At 41.2% G+C, this 13,878-nt stretch overlaps 2 protein-coding genes across 5 annotated transcripts in view; both read right to left on the reverse strand.

The window, feature by feature from the left end:
• Positions 1-7,373, reverse strand: part of LOC102227927 (SH3 and PX domain-containing protein 2A) — a 94,907-nt gene extending 87,534 nt beyond the window's left edge. For all 4 annotated transcript variants that reach the window (XM_023334352.1, XM_023334351.1, XM_014476178.2 and 1 more), the window contains exon 1: positions 6,593-7,373. In XM_023334352.1, the coding sequence (XP_023190120.1) occupies positions 6,593-6,688 (96 nt within the window). In that variant the 5' untranslated portion in view covers positions 6,689-7,373. The remainder of the gene's footprint in view (positions 1-6,592) is intronic.
• A 30-nt stretch (positions 7,374-7,403) lies between these two features.
• On the reverse strand, positions 7,404-11,780 carry stn1 (STN1, CST complex subunit). The gene is made up of 9 exons (XM_023334353.1): positions 11,556-11,780; positions 11,323-11,418; positions 11,155-11,232; positions 10,835-11,008; positions 9,998-10,103; positions 9,673-9,811; positions 8,808-8,930; positions 8,660-8,732; positions 7,404-8,491 (listed from the first exon to the last, which is right to left on the reverse strand). The coding sequence occupies exons 1-9, from the start codon at positions 11,686-11,688 to the stop codon at positions 8,334-8,336; spliced, it is 1,080 nt and encodes a 359-aa protein (XP_023190121.1). The 5' UTR covers positions 11,689-11,780; the 3' UTR covers positions 7,404-8,333.
• Between the last annotated feature and the right edge of the window lie 2,098 nt (positions 11,781-13,878).

Here is a 13,878-nt window from a genome sequence, read left to right on the forward strand (position 1 = left end):
CTTATTATCTTGTCATGAAAACCAAGCTGGAGCCAGCAGGTCAGGCCACACATGATGCCCACACACGCTTCATCTCTCATCTTCACCACTTCAGGGTGACGTAATCAACTCTAAGAGGAGCCTGAAGTCATGATAAAATGCTCCAACATGTGTTTTAAACCAGCAGAGGCACGAGTTACGGTGTAAAACCTCAGCAAGACACAAATAAAATCCTTCAACAAATCCCAACAGTTAGGGCTGAAGAAAGGCTCCCTTTTCACCCAGATTTCACTCTGCGTCTGATACAGACCAATAAATATTTGAGTGTGCAACAGCTCTCTGAAGAGATGTTTTATGGAGCCAAATAACAACAGCCTCCTGCAGCGTGAGCCTTTGTTGCAGCGCAGGAGCCGGTGGAAATGAAATGTTGTGGGACTGGGACTTGTAGGAAAAACAGAAGCTTATAGTAAACATAACCGTGTCCAATCTCACTTTTTCTGTTATCATCCCCTCCCCCTGAACACACACACACAAACCTGGAAAAGTGTGAGTGTGTGACACATGTTTGCAACTCTGCTGCCCAGTTTTCCCTACGGTCCGACGACCCCAGATCCTGAATCTTATCCTTCCAGCCCCTCCTCTCTCTCTCTCTCTCTTCCAGCAGCATAAGCATTTCCAGCTGGTTTCACAAACATTACAAATGGGAATCAGTGGTTGCCACGGATTGTGTCCTTCTCTCGGTTCCCCTGCCTCCCTCTCTTTTCTTCTCACAGTAACAAGCCACGTCTCCAGAGACCGGGTAGCAAAGGAAACTAGGCCAGAGTCTGATCTGCTGGGACTTACAAGCCCAAACCACACTCTGAGAAGATACTCTAAACCCAAATGGTTTAGTATCTAAACCATTTGGGTTTGTACTACAACGTCCTGACTGCTGTACAAGAATCATAATCATGTAAGACATAAACACTGAAAGCAACAGCATAATTACAATTAGGATTTGATTAATTTGAACTGGATTGGATTCTATATGTTTGTTAAAAATTGCATATTTTTGTCTATAATTGGACCTTCAATAAATAAAGGGAACTGAAACCCAAACAGAACCTCACAAAACATCTGGACATATACTGAGATTAAAACACACAGGTGGGAACTTGCTTATTGAGTCACTATTGGCAGTATTCATTCCTCCTGCATGAATACGTAGCGACAGCAGACCACCGTTTTGTTGAGTCAGTGACTTTAGAACAATCCTCATGCATATGGCGACAGTGGAGAGGAAAACTACGTTCTAACAGGAAAAAACCCACCAGCAGAACCAGAACCTGGCTCAGTGTGAAGCCAGAGACAGAGCAGATACACAAAACAAGCAGAAGCACTGAAGTATCTTCTATGTTAAAGAAAAGTTCAGAGTTAATGGCAGCAGTAGCTTCTTTAGTGACTTCATCTAGAAACAGTGAAACGTATCAGCTCTGAGCGAGTTTTCACATTTATAGGATGAAGGAAAACATATCCAGTTAGTGCAATAAAAAGCTCTTTATTTACTCAAGGTTACCGAGACAATTTCATAACAGCCGATGCCTATGAGTCTGTAAATAACTAAAGCTTAGGTACTTTTATCTTTTCTTTGTAAATCATAAGAATTTCCATTAAAATCTATGTCTATGTAAAATTGAACAAATTATTGCTGTTTCTAACAAGGCAAATCTAAAACAGAACTTGCTTTATGTTGCGCACTAGTTTCTGCCTCCATCCCGACAGACTGTAGAGAAATAAAGAATTATTTAGGACAATGTCGTCGTTTCTCTGGGAAAAAACACAATGGCAACAGCTTTCAGATGTTCCTGTGCTTGAAAAGCGGGTGCTCAGGACATTACGCTCTTATCAGGGACAAGCAGACGTGTATTCTCTTATAATTACTTCACCGCATTTACTTTGCACAAATGTGTACAGTACAGTAATAAGACAAAAGAAATGCATAAACATGCAGCTGTCCGTTAGCTATATGAGAACTGACAGAGACGAAGAAAATGTTTATTATGTCCCATCGCTCTGAGAAGGAGCGGAGCAGCAAGCAGAAGTTAGAGAACAGGAAAAGAGCCTTTCTAGTTTTATTTAAACGATTTATTTGATACATGCATCATTTCATCTGTTCATTCATCCATTCATCTGTTCATTCATCCATTCATCTGTTCATTCATCCATTCATTTGTCCACCCATCTACGCCATCCATCCAGTCACATTCTGTTTGTGTATAATTTTTTCTGTGTGTTTTTTCCAGCTTCATTTGCCGCCTCTCTGATCATATTTTGCAGGATTACAGCAACATCACTTCATAAAGAAAGGAAAGGAAAAGAATCCAGGTGCTAAAGTGACCTGACCACAAACCAGACCTGATACTCACTAAAATCATTTGAAGCATTTCAAACTGGAAAAATACAACAAACAGCATTCTGAACTGATAAGCTGGAAAAAAGTCAAACTTTTCATTTTCATTCAGCAAACAAACCTAAGAATCAGAATAATTTCACTCAACTCAGTCTGTCCTTTCTTTAAAAACGCTGCCAACACATCATCATCATCAGCTTTCAACTGAAAAATAAAACCGGGATATGTTGTATAATATGTTTCCTTCTGCATAAGAGGAACAAGCTGAACTCCAGCATGCAGAGCAGAACAAGATGCTAATTGTGTCCACATATCATTACGCCTGAGGCTCTGCAGTGCTGTAATTGAGTATTAGGGAGATTGTGTTCCTTTCATTGTGGTCATTTATTATGACTTGTTTATGAGGCTGAAACAGGATCTGAACTGGAGCCTTGAAGCACAGAGCCTCAACACACACTTCAACAAGCCTGCTATTGATGAGTGGACGGGGGGTGAGGGGTCCGGTGGGGGTGGCTGGTTCAGGAAGGCAATAACAATCACTGGAGCCCAGCATCAGGTCTCAGAAGGTGAAAGTGACCTACATTCTCACAGAATGACAGAAACTGTGGAGGGGAGATGGAGAAATAGTCATAAAACACTTAAGATTTTCCAGAACAGAACCTCTTAAAAGGCTCAGATAATAATAAGAAGAAAAATATGAAACTTTAATAAACAAAGAGCAACTAACAACCAAATCAACTTTTTTTGCTGATAAACTGTATTAATAGGATATTCTGGATTTTATCTTTATGTTTCTATGTGATTTTGACATTTCATGTAATTTTTCTGTTGTTCAGTATTATTTTGCCTAAACCCGTCTCACTGCTGGCCTCCTTAGGTGGAACGGTTCTTAGGCAGCTGGATTTCCCTATTAGTTGCAGTGATACAGCTTCATCAACGCCATTGGTTGGTTTTTCATTAGTGAGGTCTGGAAAGTGCAAAACTTAGCAACAGCCACAGCCTCACTTTCCCTCTCCGCTCAGCCCCACACTTGGCCACGCCCCTCCGTGTAGCTTCGCTCCGCCCACTTTACTGAAATATTTCAACATTTGTCTAGTTACACTTTGAGCAATCCTGTGATTCTTATTATGCCTTAATTTTAAAGTAGGCAGTACATACCAAGTATATCCTGGTTTTCATAATTATTTCATTATTTAGTTCCTGTAAATACATTTAGTAAAAAGCTGGAACACTGAAGTTTTTTTCCCACTTCATCATGATTTGACACTCTGATGATGTTATTTTGTGCGTGTGCCTGTGGGCAGCCAGTTTCTCCAAAATATTTGTTTGTCTTGTCCAGTTGATGCTCTTCCACCACAACTGATAAAAAGCTTCGGACTTCATGTTTGACCACTGAATGATCGACTTGCAGCTCGCCATCTCAGTAATTGTACAGCGACAGATGGGTTGAGATGTTGTTGAACCAATGGACCAATCAACAAATGCAGTTTGCTGCCAATCAAATCGCTTGAGCGCAATGCCTGGCTTGTACCAAAAAACGGGAAGGAACTGCAAATGAAGACGAATCCTGGACTGGCTGGGGAAAAAACGGTTAAAGTAACAACGCCTTAAACCGGCGTGATCAAGTGATGAAGAATTTCAGGTGTTAATCGCTCCCATTCTTTCTGCAGAAACGTATCAGGGTGTGTAAAAGTAAGCGCTCCATTTCTGGTTTCTAAATTGTCCAACATTTTCTGTCAGGGACCGATCAGGAAGCAGGAAGGCCAGACCTTCAACTCTGGATGATGAGCTTTAATCAGTTCCAGATGCTTTGTGGAGAGGAAATCCAAACCGCAATATGAGGCCCAGATCTGTCTTGTTTTCTCTCATCAGCTTTTTTCCATATTCCAAAAAAAATTGCTACTGATGAGTTTTTCCCAGATTGCATAGTTCAGATCGTTTTTCCCCAGCAGTGTTTCCTCACTGAGCTGAGAAGAGTTTCAGGTTTTGTTTTATCCCATTCCTCCTGCAAACATGCCTTAAGGTGTCCAACAGCATGGAGGTGACACTTCACTTTTAGTTTTTAAATTCTCCACATTCCTCACTGGAGGCAGTTCAGGACTGCAGTAGAGTAGTCCTCCTCTCCTCTTCCTCACCTGTGGCTTTGGAAAATGTTTTTTCCACTGACTTGCTGGAAAATGCATGGATCTCCCTGGAGATGGTGTGGTCTTGAACATCATGTTGCTCTAAAATCTCTGCTGGACTTTTCTGCATTATTGCTGCTATCAAATAAGTGGAAATGATGATGCAACCCGTTCAAACACAGAGCCTGGCTGCAGTTTCTTCCAACAAAGATCTGGATCCATCTCACAGAAATTCACGTCTTCACTGTATTGCACAGCTTTATAAAGGTTTTTAAAAGTAATCCTTATCTATGAGGTTCTAGTAGCTGCAGATAAATGAATGACGGTTGATCAAGATATTTCTCTGAAAAGTCAGAAATCACGACTCTCCGGATTTGGTTTGTTCCTATTTCAGATTCCTTGAATCATTGAATTTTTTCTGCACTGCAGCAGAACGTTGCACTTTGAAGAACATTTTGTTTTTGTCTGGTTTGTGTTACAGGCCTTGTTATACGCTTTGCTTCGTCTGGAGGATCTGGTCACTCAGCTATTGCTTTCTTTAGGCGTGGACTTTGAAATGATTGGCTCTGATTTGAACCAATCGCTAATGTTTGGCCGTGACATGTCTAATGCACCAGCTCGATCGTAAAGGAAGCTGCGCTACAAAGCTAACTGTAAATTGTGTACTCTGTAAGGAACCATTTCCCGATGCAAAAAACTAAATTGCTCCATATTTAAAACCATGACCAACACAAACTGAACACCTTTGTTTACATCCTTCGCTGCAATTGCCAAACTACAACCAGGAGCCAGACTACAATTCTGAAACAGCCAGAAAGTTAGAATCATCATTCATCACAACTTCTTTTGTTCTCTGACTGGTTTGGCTGAAGTTCATCCTGTGAAATGTATCTCAATGGGAGAAATCCCAGAAAGAGCATTGAAGGGACATTATGGCCAGGCTAGTCTAAAGAAAATTCAAGAACAGATGAGAAACAAAGTCTCTCATCTATTAGTCACAAAATCTATTTATATAAATCTATTTATATCAAGAGGAATTCAAAATATCATCTAAAGACCCGTGGGCTTCACTTGTTTCTATTAACATCAGTGTTCAATATTCATCAACTAAATACTGGGCAAAATTTGTATCTATTAGGACCAAAACCACTGCTGAAAGAAATATAAGGGCATGTCTTTTATTTTTGCAAAAAGAAAGAAAAAACATCCTGATGATTCCCTGAGATCTTTAAGAAGATATTTGAAGGACCAACAAAACCTTTTGGAAGATGTTCTCCTGGTTATTTCTGGTAAAATGAACACAGCATCATACTGATAGTCAAGCACGGTAGAGGAAGTATGGTGATCTTTGAATCCACTGGATTTTTTTCTCCGGTCACTCATGCACCTTCTGTCATCGCATTAAAACCCTGTAGGACTGGAAGACCGTACATCTTTCACCCCCAGGACACCTTGATATTGGTAACTGGTAACCAAGGCATGAAAAAAGTGATGCTGTGGGCTCCTGATAATACACAGGAATCACCATAGCAACCATTCAGACAACTGAGCAGGTTCTGGTGTATCCAGGCTACAACCTGCTTTGTGCTAATTGGACACCAGTGAAGGAACTTTCAACATGGCTTCCCAACAGCGGAAAGTGGGAGGATTTTTGGACACCAGGTGGCACCCTTCAGATTTCTTCTAAAATTATTATAGTTTAGTTAGATGTTTCGAGATATTTAGCTTTAAGTCGTTTCAAAAACACAAACAATTCAGACTTGATAAGTGAATAAACAAGCAGAGAGCCTGCAGCCCTTCAGCAGTCTCAGTGGTGATGGAGATAATGAGCTGCAGCCATGACAGGACGCAGGAAGGTGTTCACCTGTCAGCTGGAGCAGCAGAGAGCTTCAACTGCTCAGAGTCTGGCTGCTTTCTTATTTATGAGCAGGTGTGCAGCTGCAGCACATCCTGGCCTGCAGCCTCATCCCCCCTCAGCTGCGGACTAAATGGTGCGTTTAGGTGCCACGCTGCGCCCGCGGACAGGCCAGAGACCAATCCCGACGCCTCATATCCAACTGGACCAGAATGTTAATATTACTGGGAGATGAGGAGAACTCACGTAGTGCTTGGACGGATTCCGCCTCTTCTCCACGTCCACAACTTTCACGTCCAGCACCGTCCGGAACTGCATCTTGATCCTGCACAGGCTTTGCATTAAAACGCTCCGGATGGATCTGCTTCCTCCTTAGAATAAAAATAAATAAATCACAACATTCCTCGGTCCAACCCGGCAGCTTCCCGACGCAACGACAGGAAATCTGATTGAAACTTATCAATAGTCCAATATTTCAGGTCTCTCAGACAGTCTGGGCGGCTGGTGGGCGCGCAGAGGGAAAGCTGTCACCTTAAAAACAGGAAAAACAGAGAGGAGAGCTCCTTTGTGTCTGCAGCGTCGCTCAGAAAAAACCCTCCGTCTGCAGACCTGGATCCTCAGCGGCGGACCCGGCTCCCAGCAGCGGGGAGGACGGCTCGATCTCGGGAAGAAAAACCCTCTCAGAGAGACACTGATTGTGACCGGGCTGCTGCGTAATCCTGACTCATTCATTCGTCTTCCTTTTGGGCCCCAGAAGTTCTCCTGTCAGCGTCAGAGAGCCCGAAACAGCTTGATCCAAACATCCGGACCGACCCGCAGCGACGCGACGCGCCCGGGAGCCAGCTGCATGTTACCGGCTGTTACCGCTGGAAGCCACGCTGTCTGACCACCGAGCCCTCAGTCAGCTGCAGCTTTCTGGCCGGAGACACGAACCACTGGAACTGAATACAGATGTTTCACAGGCGGCCAATCAGAGGCGGCCGCTCTGCGTGGAGGCGACAGCTGACGACCCAACACTGACCCCCAGCGGAGGAAAAATGCAACACACTTATCCAGGTTTAGGTCGAAAGTCCATTAATATCGTGGCAATGTATTTTATTTGTATGGAAAAATGTGAAAACAAAATATATTTAAGATAAACATAAAATGTATAGTTTATAAAAACAAAAGTCCTCCGATTTTTTTCTTTTGAAATTATTGATCTACATGGCAAATTCTAGATTCATAAGTGTAAATACCTGAATACTGACACCTTCCCAAAATAATGGCATAAGTCATTCTTGATAAAAAATTATTTTGGCAAAAAAACGTCGCAATAATCTTCAGTCAGAGGCACTTTTACATTCAATGAAAACCTGGCTGCTACTGGAGATCCTCCCTGCCCACAGCAACACTCTGCAGACACTCAGATAATAACACCTAACGGGATAAATGAGGTTATTTTTTAATAACTGAATATTTACAAACCTCAACAAAGAGAAGCAGAGTTATAAAAAAAATCAAAATTTCCTCCACAGCGATGTGAGGAGGTGTTAATGTCAGACAGTAAATGACTACTGGGAGAGACAGCTGCTGCTGCAGGTGGTTCATCAAGCTGCCGGCGCATCGGGTTGATGTAGCGACAATAAGCTTCTATGTTCATGTCGTTTCCCTGTGACAGCTTAAAAAGGAGGGAACAGATGGACAAGAGGAGGAAGAGGATGGGTGCCTCTGAGATAGATTTGTGTTTCTTGGCAGCTGTTTTTTATTTTCCAAAAGGGACGTGAGGATTAAATAATCATTCTAAAGAAAGGCTGCTCATACTGCTGATAGTTCCAAAGAAATGGGGCTCAACAGAAACCCAGGAGAGTTTTTCAGCCTCAGGCCGTCAGAACAAGCTGATCCTGCCATCTGTTTATCCTTTATTTATCTTTAAACCATCTAAACCAGTCGTGATAAACTGAGGAGTGTTGATGACACGTTGAGTTTGAGTTCCAGGCCGCGGCGGTCAGAAGGCGATGTAGTGGCTGTCACTGGTGCTGACGATGTCGCTGTCACACTCCAGCGTCTGCAGGACGAGCTCCAGGGCCGCCTTGCTCACATTGAGGCTGTAGCGCTGCCTGACCGCAGACAGGATGTGCAAGATGTGGCAACCCTTCTCCGCGTCTGTGTGCAGAGACAGGACGGTCAATATACACCAACACACACACACACACCCGCACACACACACACACACACACACACACACACACACACACACACACAATCAACAAAACATCCAGTAAAACCAGCAAATAGAAGGATTTAATCAAGAACAGGTTGAAGTCTACTCACACTTTTCTCTCTTTGAATCCTCCCTGATGATATCTTTGACCGCTATGAGCAGATCTTTGTCTTGTATGGTCACCTGGTGAGGAGAAAACTCTTCAAACATCCAGGAAACAGTAACCCTACTGAAGGACCGGTTCCACTGCGTTCTTACATGATACACTTCATCCTGGGACTTGACCTTGCGGTACACGGTGCCTTCGTCCTGCAGGACCTGCAGAACCTCCTTCAGGAGCTGGTTGAGCTGCTGGCAGCCAGACGGACCAGCAACAGCCTCCTGCACACAGATACTGAGCCATGATGCTTATGCTTTATATGCAGATTAAGAATATCTGTGGAGGACATAAAAGGCTGAATATAACAATAACTTTAAGAGGAACTGATTCTGCAGAACATCAGATTATTGATGGAAGTTTTAGACAGAAAAATGAAATTAGCAAAAATATTAAAGAAACTTTAGTTTTTGATATTATAATTATTTAATGAGACATATACAGAAGAGGATTATGGCTGCTGAAAAAGAAAAAGTTCTGACTTTTTTTCTCAGATTTCTGACTTTAGTCTCTCTATTCTAATGTTTCTCAGAACTTTGATGTTAATCTTGGAATTCTGACCTTTTGTTCAACTTTGACCTCAGAATTTTGACTTTAATCTCAGGATTGTATTTTTTTTCTCAGATTCTAATTTTAGTCCCAGAATTTTGACTTTAATCTCAAAACTTTGACTTTAATTTCAAGATTCTGACTTTTTACTCAGATTTCTGACTTTAATCACTCACGTAAAAAAATCACTTAAATCTGGCATGTACCTCCAGAAGGATAGCTCCTCTCACATCTCTGTCATTGAAGCAGTTTGCTCCCAGATGCCCATCTACGCTAAAGTCAGAAATCTTTTTTATTAATAGCCTTAATCCTCTTTGGTAAATACCAATACTTATATTTACACATTTTTAGTGTTATTCTGTCTATGGAGTAAACGGTGCTTGAAATGGAAACTATTCCCTTTCCAGTCTTCCTCACCTGAGCTTGGAGTCGGCTGGAGATCAGAGGCTGCAGCAGATCCTGGACGTCGTACGGTCTGAACTTAGCCACCAACCTCTGCTTCAGGAAGTCCTTAATGACGTTTGTTGCTTTGCTAAGAGAAGTTTCTGCTGAGTCTCTGCAAGCAATAAAACGTTTTCATGTTTACAGGAGGACAAGCTAACGGAAGAATATCAGTTTTTGTGAATGATTTGCTGATGGCCACCCACTGCCCCTCCCACAGAATCATGTTCAGAGGTTTTGTAATCTAGATGTCTTCAGGGCTCTGAGGTTCTAATCTGCTCTCACAGATGGATCTTTGTACCCTGCTACGTCGAGCTGGAAGCGCTTGTCGTAAAACAGCCTGTAGAGCTGAGGGACCTCCATCATCCAGGCTATCTGGACCGCCATCACTGGGTCGTCCACCTTATCTGCCAAAACGTACAGACACAAGCATGCTCTAGCACTGCAGCCACTCCTCAAGCAAAATCAAATGTCATTTGTTTATATCAGAAACCTTCACAGCTCTTCTAAAAAAAAACTCAGATTAAGCCAACACAGAGATCATTTTTACAAAAGGTGGCTTCCAATCAGAAGGAACTAGACACGCCATATTCCAGCCGCGTCTGAAAATCAGCACCACTTGTTTTTTGTAGTGTCCCATAAAGACCCAGGCTAATTATTGTCTGCAAAACAAATTGATCTTTCTGCAATAAATGGCTTGAAATAAGATGCTTTCACCTGTGTGTGTAAATGACCTACGGTAAAAACTGAGAGCGATAGAAGACAATGAGAGGCAGCCATGTTGGATTTTGAGTTGGATGCTAGAGAAGGACTTCAATTCATTTCAAACACAATGTATTTATCCCACATGTAAATTAAATGCTGTTGTAACTCCTATTGTCCGGGTGTTCAAAAAGAGTCGCTGGGACGGTGATGCTGTAGGCAAGAAAGATCTCTGGTAGCAATCAGGAAACAAATGTCTGACTGAAGACTATTACTGTATGAGTCACATGATTTATGGTTCTTTGTTCATTAAACTTATCATTCAAATGTGCATTTAAACATTTAATGAGTGAGTGAGATTATATGAGGTGATTCTTAATTTTAATGAAATAAAATGAATATTAAAAAGCATGTTTGGTCTAAAGAGCAGACTCACAGTAGGTGGAAGCCATGATTTCTCTCTGTTGCCTCGACGTCTTCACAGGCCCTCGAACCCGGATCAGCTCTCCGATCTCCAGGTGGCAACGTTTGCGTTGTTTCTGTCGGAGTTTTCTAAGCTCTGCGACCGGATCGAACCCACCTTCGGCGGCATCACTGTGTTTCGTCCCAGCTTACATGATACAAACAAAAACTATTTCTGTAAACTTTAATAAAACTATCTGTTTTTAGGAGGAATCTCTAAATAAAGTGGCTAAATTACATTGGATAAAAATTCGAGTGTCAATACTTTTGATATTTAAACTCATTGAGACCTACATTTACTGGGATCCTCTTCTTCTTTCAATAGGTTACTTTTCCAGCACAGACAGTTTATAACTCCAGTACCATCATCCACTATGCAAACAATGACAGTATGGCTGCATTAGTAGAGAGAATATGCTACAAAATATATGACTGGAAAATATTAAGATGTTTTATCAGTACCTCCATAACAGAAGAAGTCGTCTCTCTCCCTTTTGTAAACCACTATTCCAAGAACATCCACTTTGTAGATCGGATGCAAATTGTAGAAATAAATGCCTACAGACAGTAAACAGAAACAAAATTCACTCGTTTACAAAAACAATTCAAAGTTATTCAGTCTGAATGCGATCATCAAGAACTTCTTCAAGAACAGGCTCAAAACAAACTGCAGCTGCCCTGAAGGTTGTTGTCACCTGGAACCTGTATGGACTCTGTCATCTGCAGGATGTCCCTGACAAACAGCCGAGCAAAGGCGGAGAAGATCGGGTCCATTCCCCACAGCATGGCCGGGGGCTCATCGGCGGGATCCATCGCTGCTGCCTGCATTTCATCCTGAAAACAACAACAAATGTTTCCTGTTCTTCTGTTGCTGCAAGGTAAGTTGGTGTCTCACTAGCAAGCTAGTGCTCACGAAGAGTCACGTGTGTAGTTCCCCACACGTGACTGTGTGTGGGGAACTAACTACGGTACGTGTCCGCCATATTGTGAGTGGCACATTGGAAACCAGGACAAGCTATGATGGAAACGATGAAGTTTCAACTGATTCTGATGGAACATTTTACATTTTAAATGATTTCTGAATAGCTTGTTTTCACTGGCGTCACTACTGGTGCATTTTGGGTATCAAACGCAATATGTAACTCAAAACAAAATGAACATGTGCTTCAAATAAAGTCTTACGGTTACCTCTGTAAATGCACCAAACTACAGCTTAAATTAAGTTATGATAGTCAGTAGTCATAATAAACTGCTTTTAGGATTTCATTTGATCAAAACTAGTATTAAAGCTGTGTGAACTTTTCAAAAATAGTTTTCTAAATGTTAACTATTTACTTATATGATAACGGAAGTTGTGCACTATTATTGCTGATAGAAAAATAATATCTAAGGAATAGGTTGTGAAACTCACGATGTTAGCTGTTTATTCAATAGAAAACTAATATAAATGTTATTTTGATAATTAAGCTTACTAAATGTTTTTTCTTAATAATTAGTAATTAATACTAATGTATATATAATAATAAGAAATAGGAGTAATGTATTATTTTCATTATCATATACTAAAACAAGCATCTATAACCGACTTTTAAGTGCGTTCTTGTTCACTCTATGCATTATATTCCTCATATTATGCATAGATCCTAATGTATTTTTTTTAACTTTGATATAGAAGACGATTCCACATAAGCAAAATATTTGCATAATTAAGTTTTAGATTTTAGACTCTATGCACTGTTTTTATTTTTTCATTTCGTCTTGATCAACATGTCTAAAAGTCACTCACAATATGGTTGTAACTGTGACGTAGGCGTCAATCGCTCGCATTGTCTGTAGTCATATGACCCATTCATTGAAACTTAAAAAAAAATCTTTCAGTCTAAATATTCTTGATAGGAACTTTTTGTAATGTCTCACAGCGTGTGATATTTCTATTAAAAAAAAAAAAAAAAAAAAAATATATATATATATATATATATATATATATATATATATATAAATATATATATATATATATAAATAAATTCAATAAATTCCCTTCTCACCCACCGCGGGTGGTTCTTATCCTCTGAGCTCGGGTCCTCTACCAGAGGCCTGGGAGCTTGAGGGTTCTGCGCAGTATCTTGGCTGTGCCAAGGACTGCACATTTCTGGACTGAGATGTCTGATGTTGTTCCTGGGATCTGTTGTAGCCATTGGTCCAGTTTGGGGGTGACTGCCCCGAGGGCCCCGATGACCACAGGCACCACTGTGGTCTTCACCTTCCAGGTCCTCTCCAGTTCCTCCCTGAGGCCCTGGTATTTCTCTAGTTTCTCGTGCTCCTTTTTCCTGATGTTGCAGTCGCTTGGTATTGCTACATCTACCACAACGGCTTTCCTTTGTTGTTTATCCACTACGACAATGTCTGGTTGGTTTGCCATTACCATTTTGTCTGTCTGGATCTGGAAGTCCCACAGGATCTTAGCTCTGGCGTTCTCCGCCACCTTTGGGGGTGTTTCCCACTTTGATCTCGGGGTTTCCAGTCCATATTCTGCACAGATGTTTCTGTACACTATGCCTGCAACTTGGTTATGTCCTTCCATGTACGCTTTCCCTGCCAGTATCTTGCACCCTGCTGTTATGTGCTGGACTGTCTCAGGGGCCTCTATATATATATATATATATATATATATATATATATATATATATATATATATATATATATATATATATATATATATATATATTTTTTTTTTTTTTTTTTTTTTTTTTTTTTTGTGTGTGTGTGTGTGTGTTGTGTGTGCGCGCGCGTGTGTGTCACAATCCATTGCGACACATTGCATTGTGTCGCAATGTATCATGGTATACGTAGTTTCACTGAAACAAAGAGACTTTGGATGTTTCCGTACTGTAACAAATAATAAATCGCTTGTAGATCGTCGCTTTGGTTGAGAAGGCGGCAGGGGGAGCAATTTAAGCAGCTGTTGTGTTTCTGTTGGTTACCCCGGTCAGATGAGGGCAGAAAGCTAATTTTAGTCTC

The sequence above is a fragment of the Xiphophorus maculatus genome, chromosome 5 (assembly GCF_002775205.1).
Source record: "Xiphophorus maculatus strain JP 163 A chromosome 5, X_maculatus-5.0-male, whole genome shotgun sequence".
In the NCBI taxonomy this organism is placed as follows: Eukaryota; Metazoa; Chordata; class Actinopteri; order Cyprinodontiformes; family Poeciliidae; genus Xiphophorus; species Xiphophorus maculatus.

Coding starts and splice junctions, on each gene's coding strand:
- stn1 (XM_023334353.1), bottom strand. CDS start 11,688: ATGCAGGCAGCAGCGATGGATCCCGCCGATGAGCCCCCGGCCATGCTG. Junction 11,419..11,555: donor AGAGTCCATACAGGTTCCAG/GTGACAACAACC, acceptor TACTGTCTGTAG/GCATTTATTTCTACAATTTG. Junction 10,104..10,834: donor AATCATGGCTTCCACCTACT/GTGAGTCTGCTC, acceptor ACGTTTTGGCAG/ATAAGGTGGACGACCCAGTG.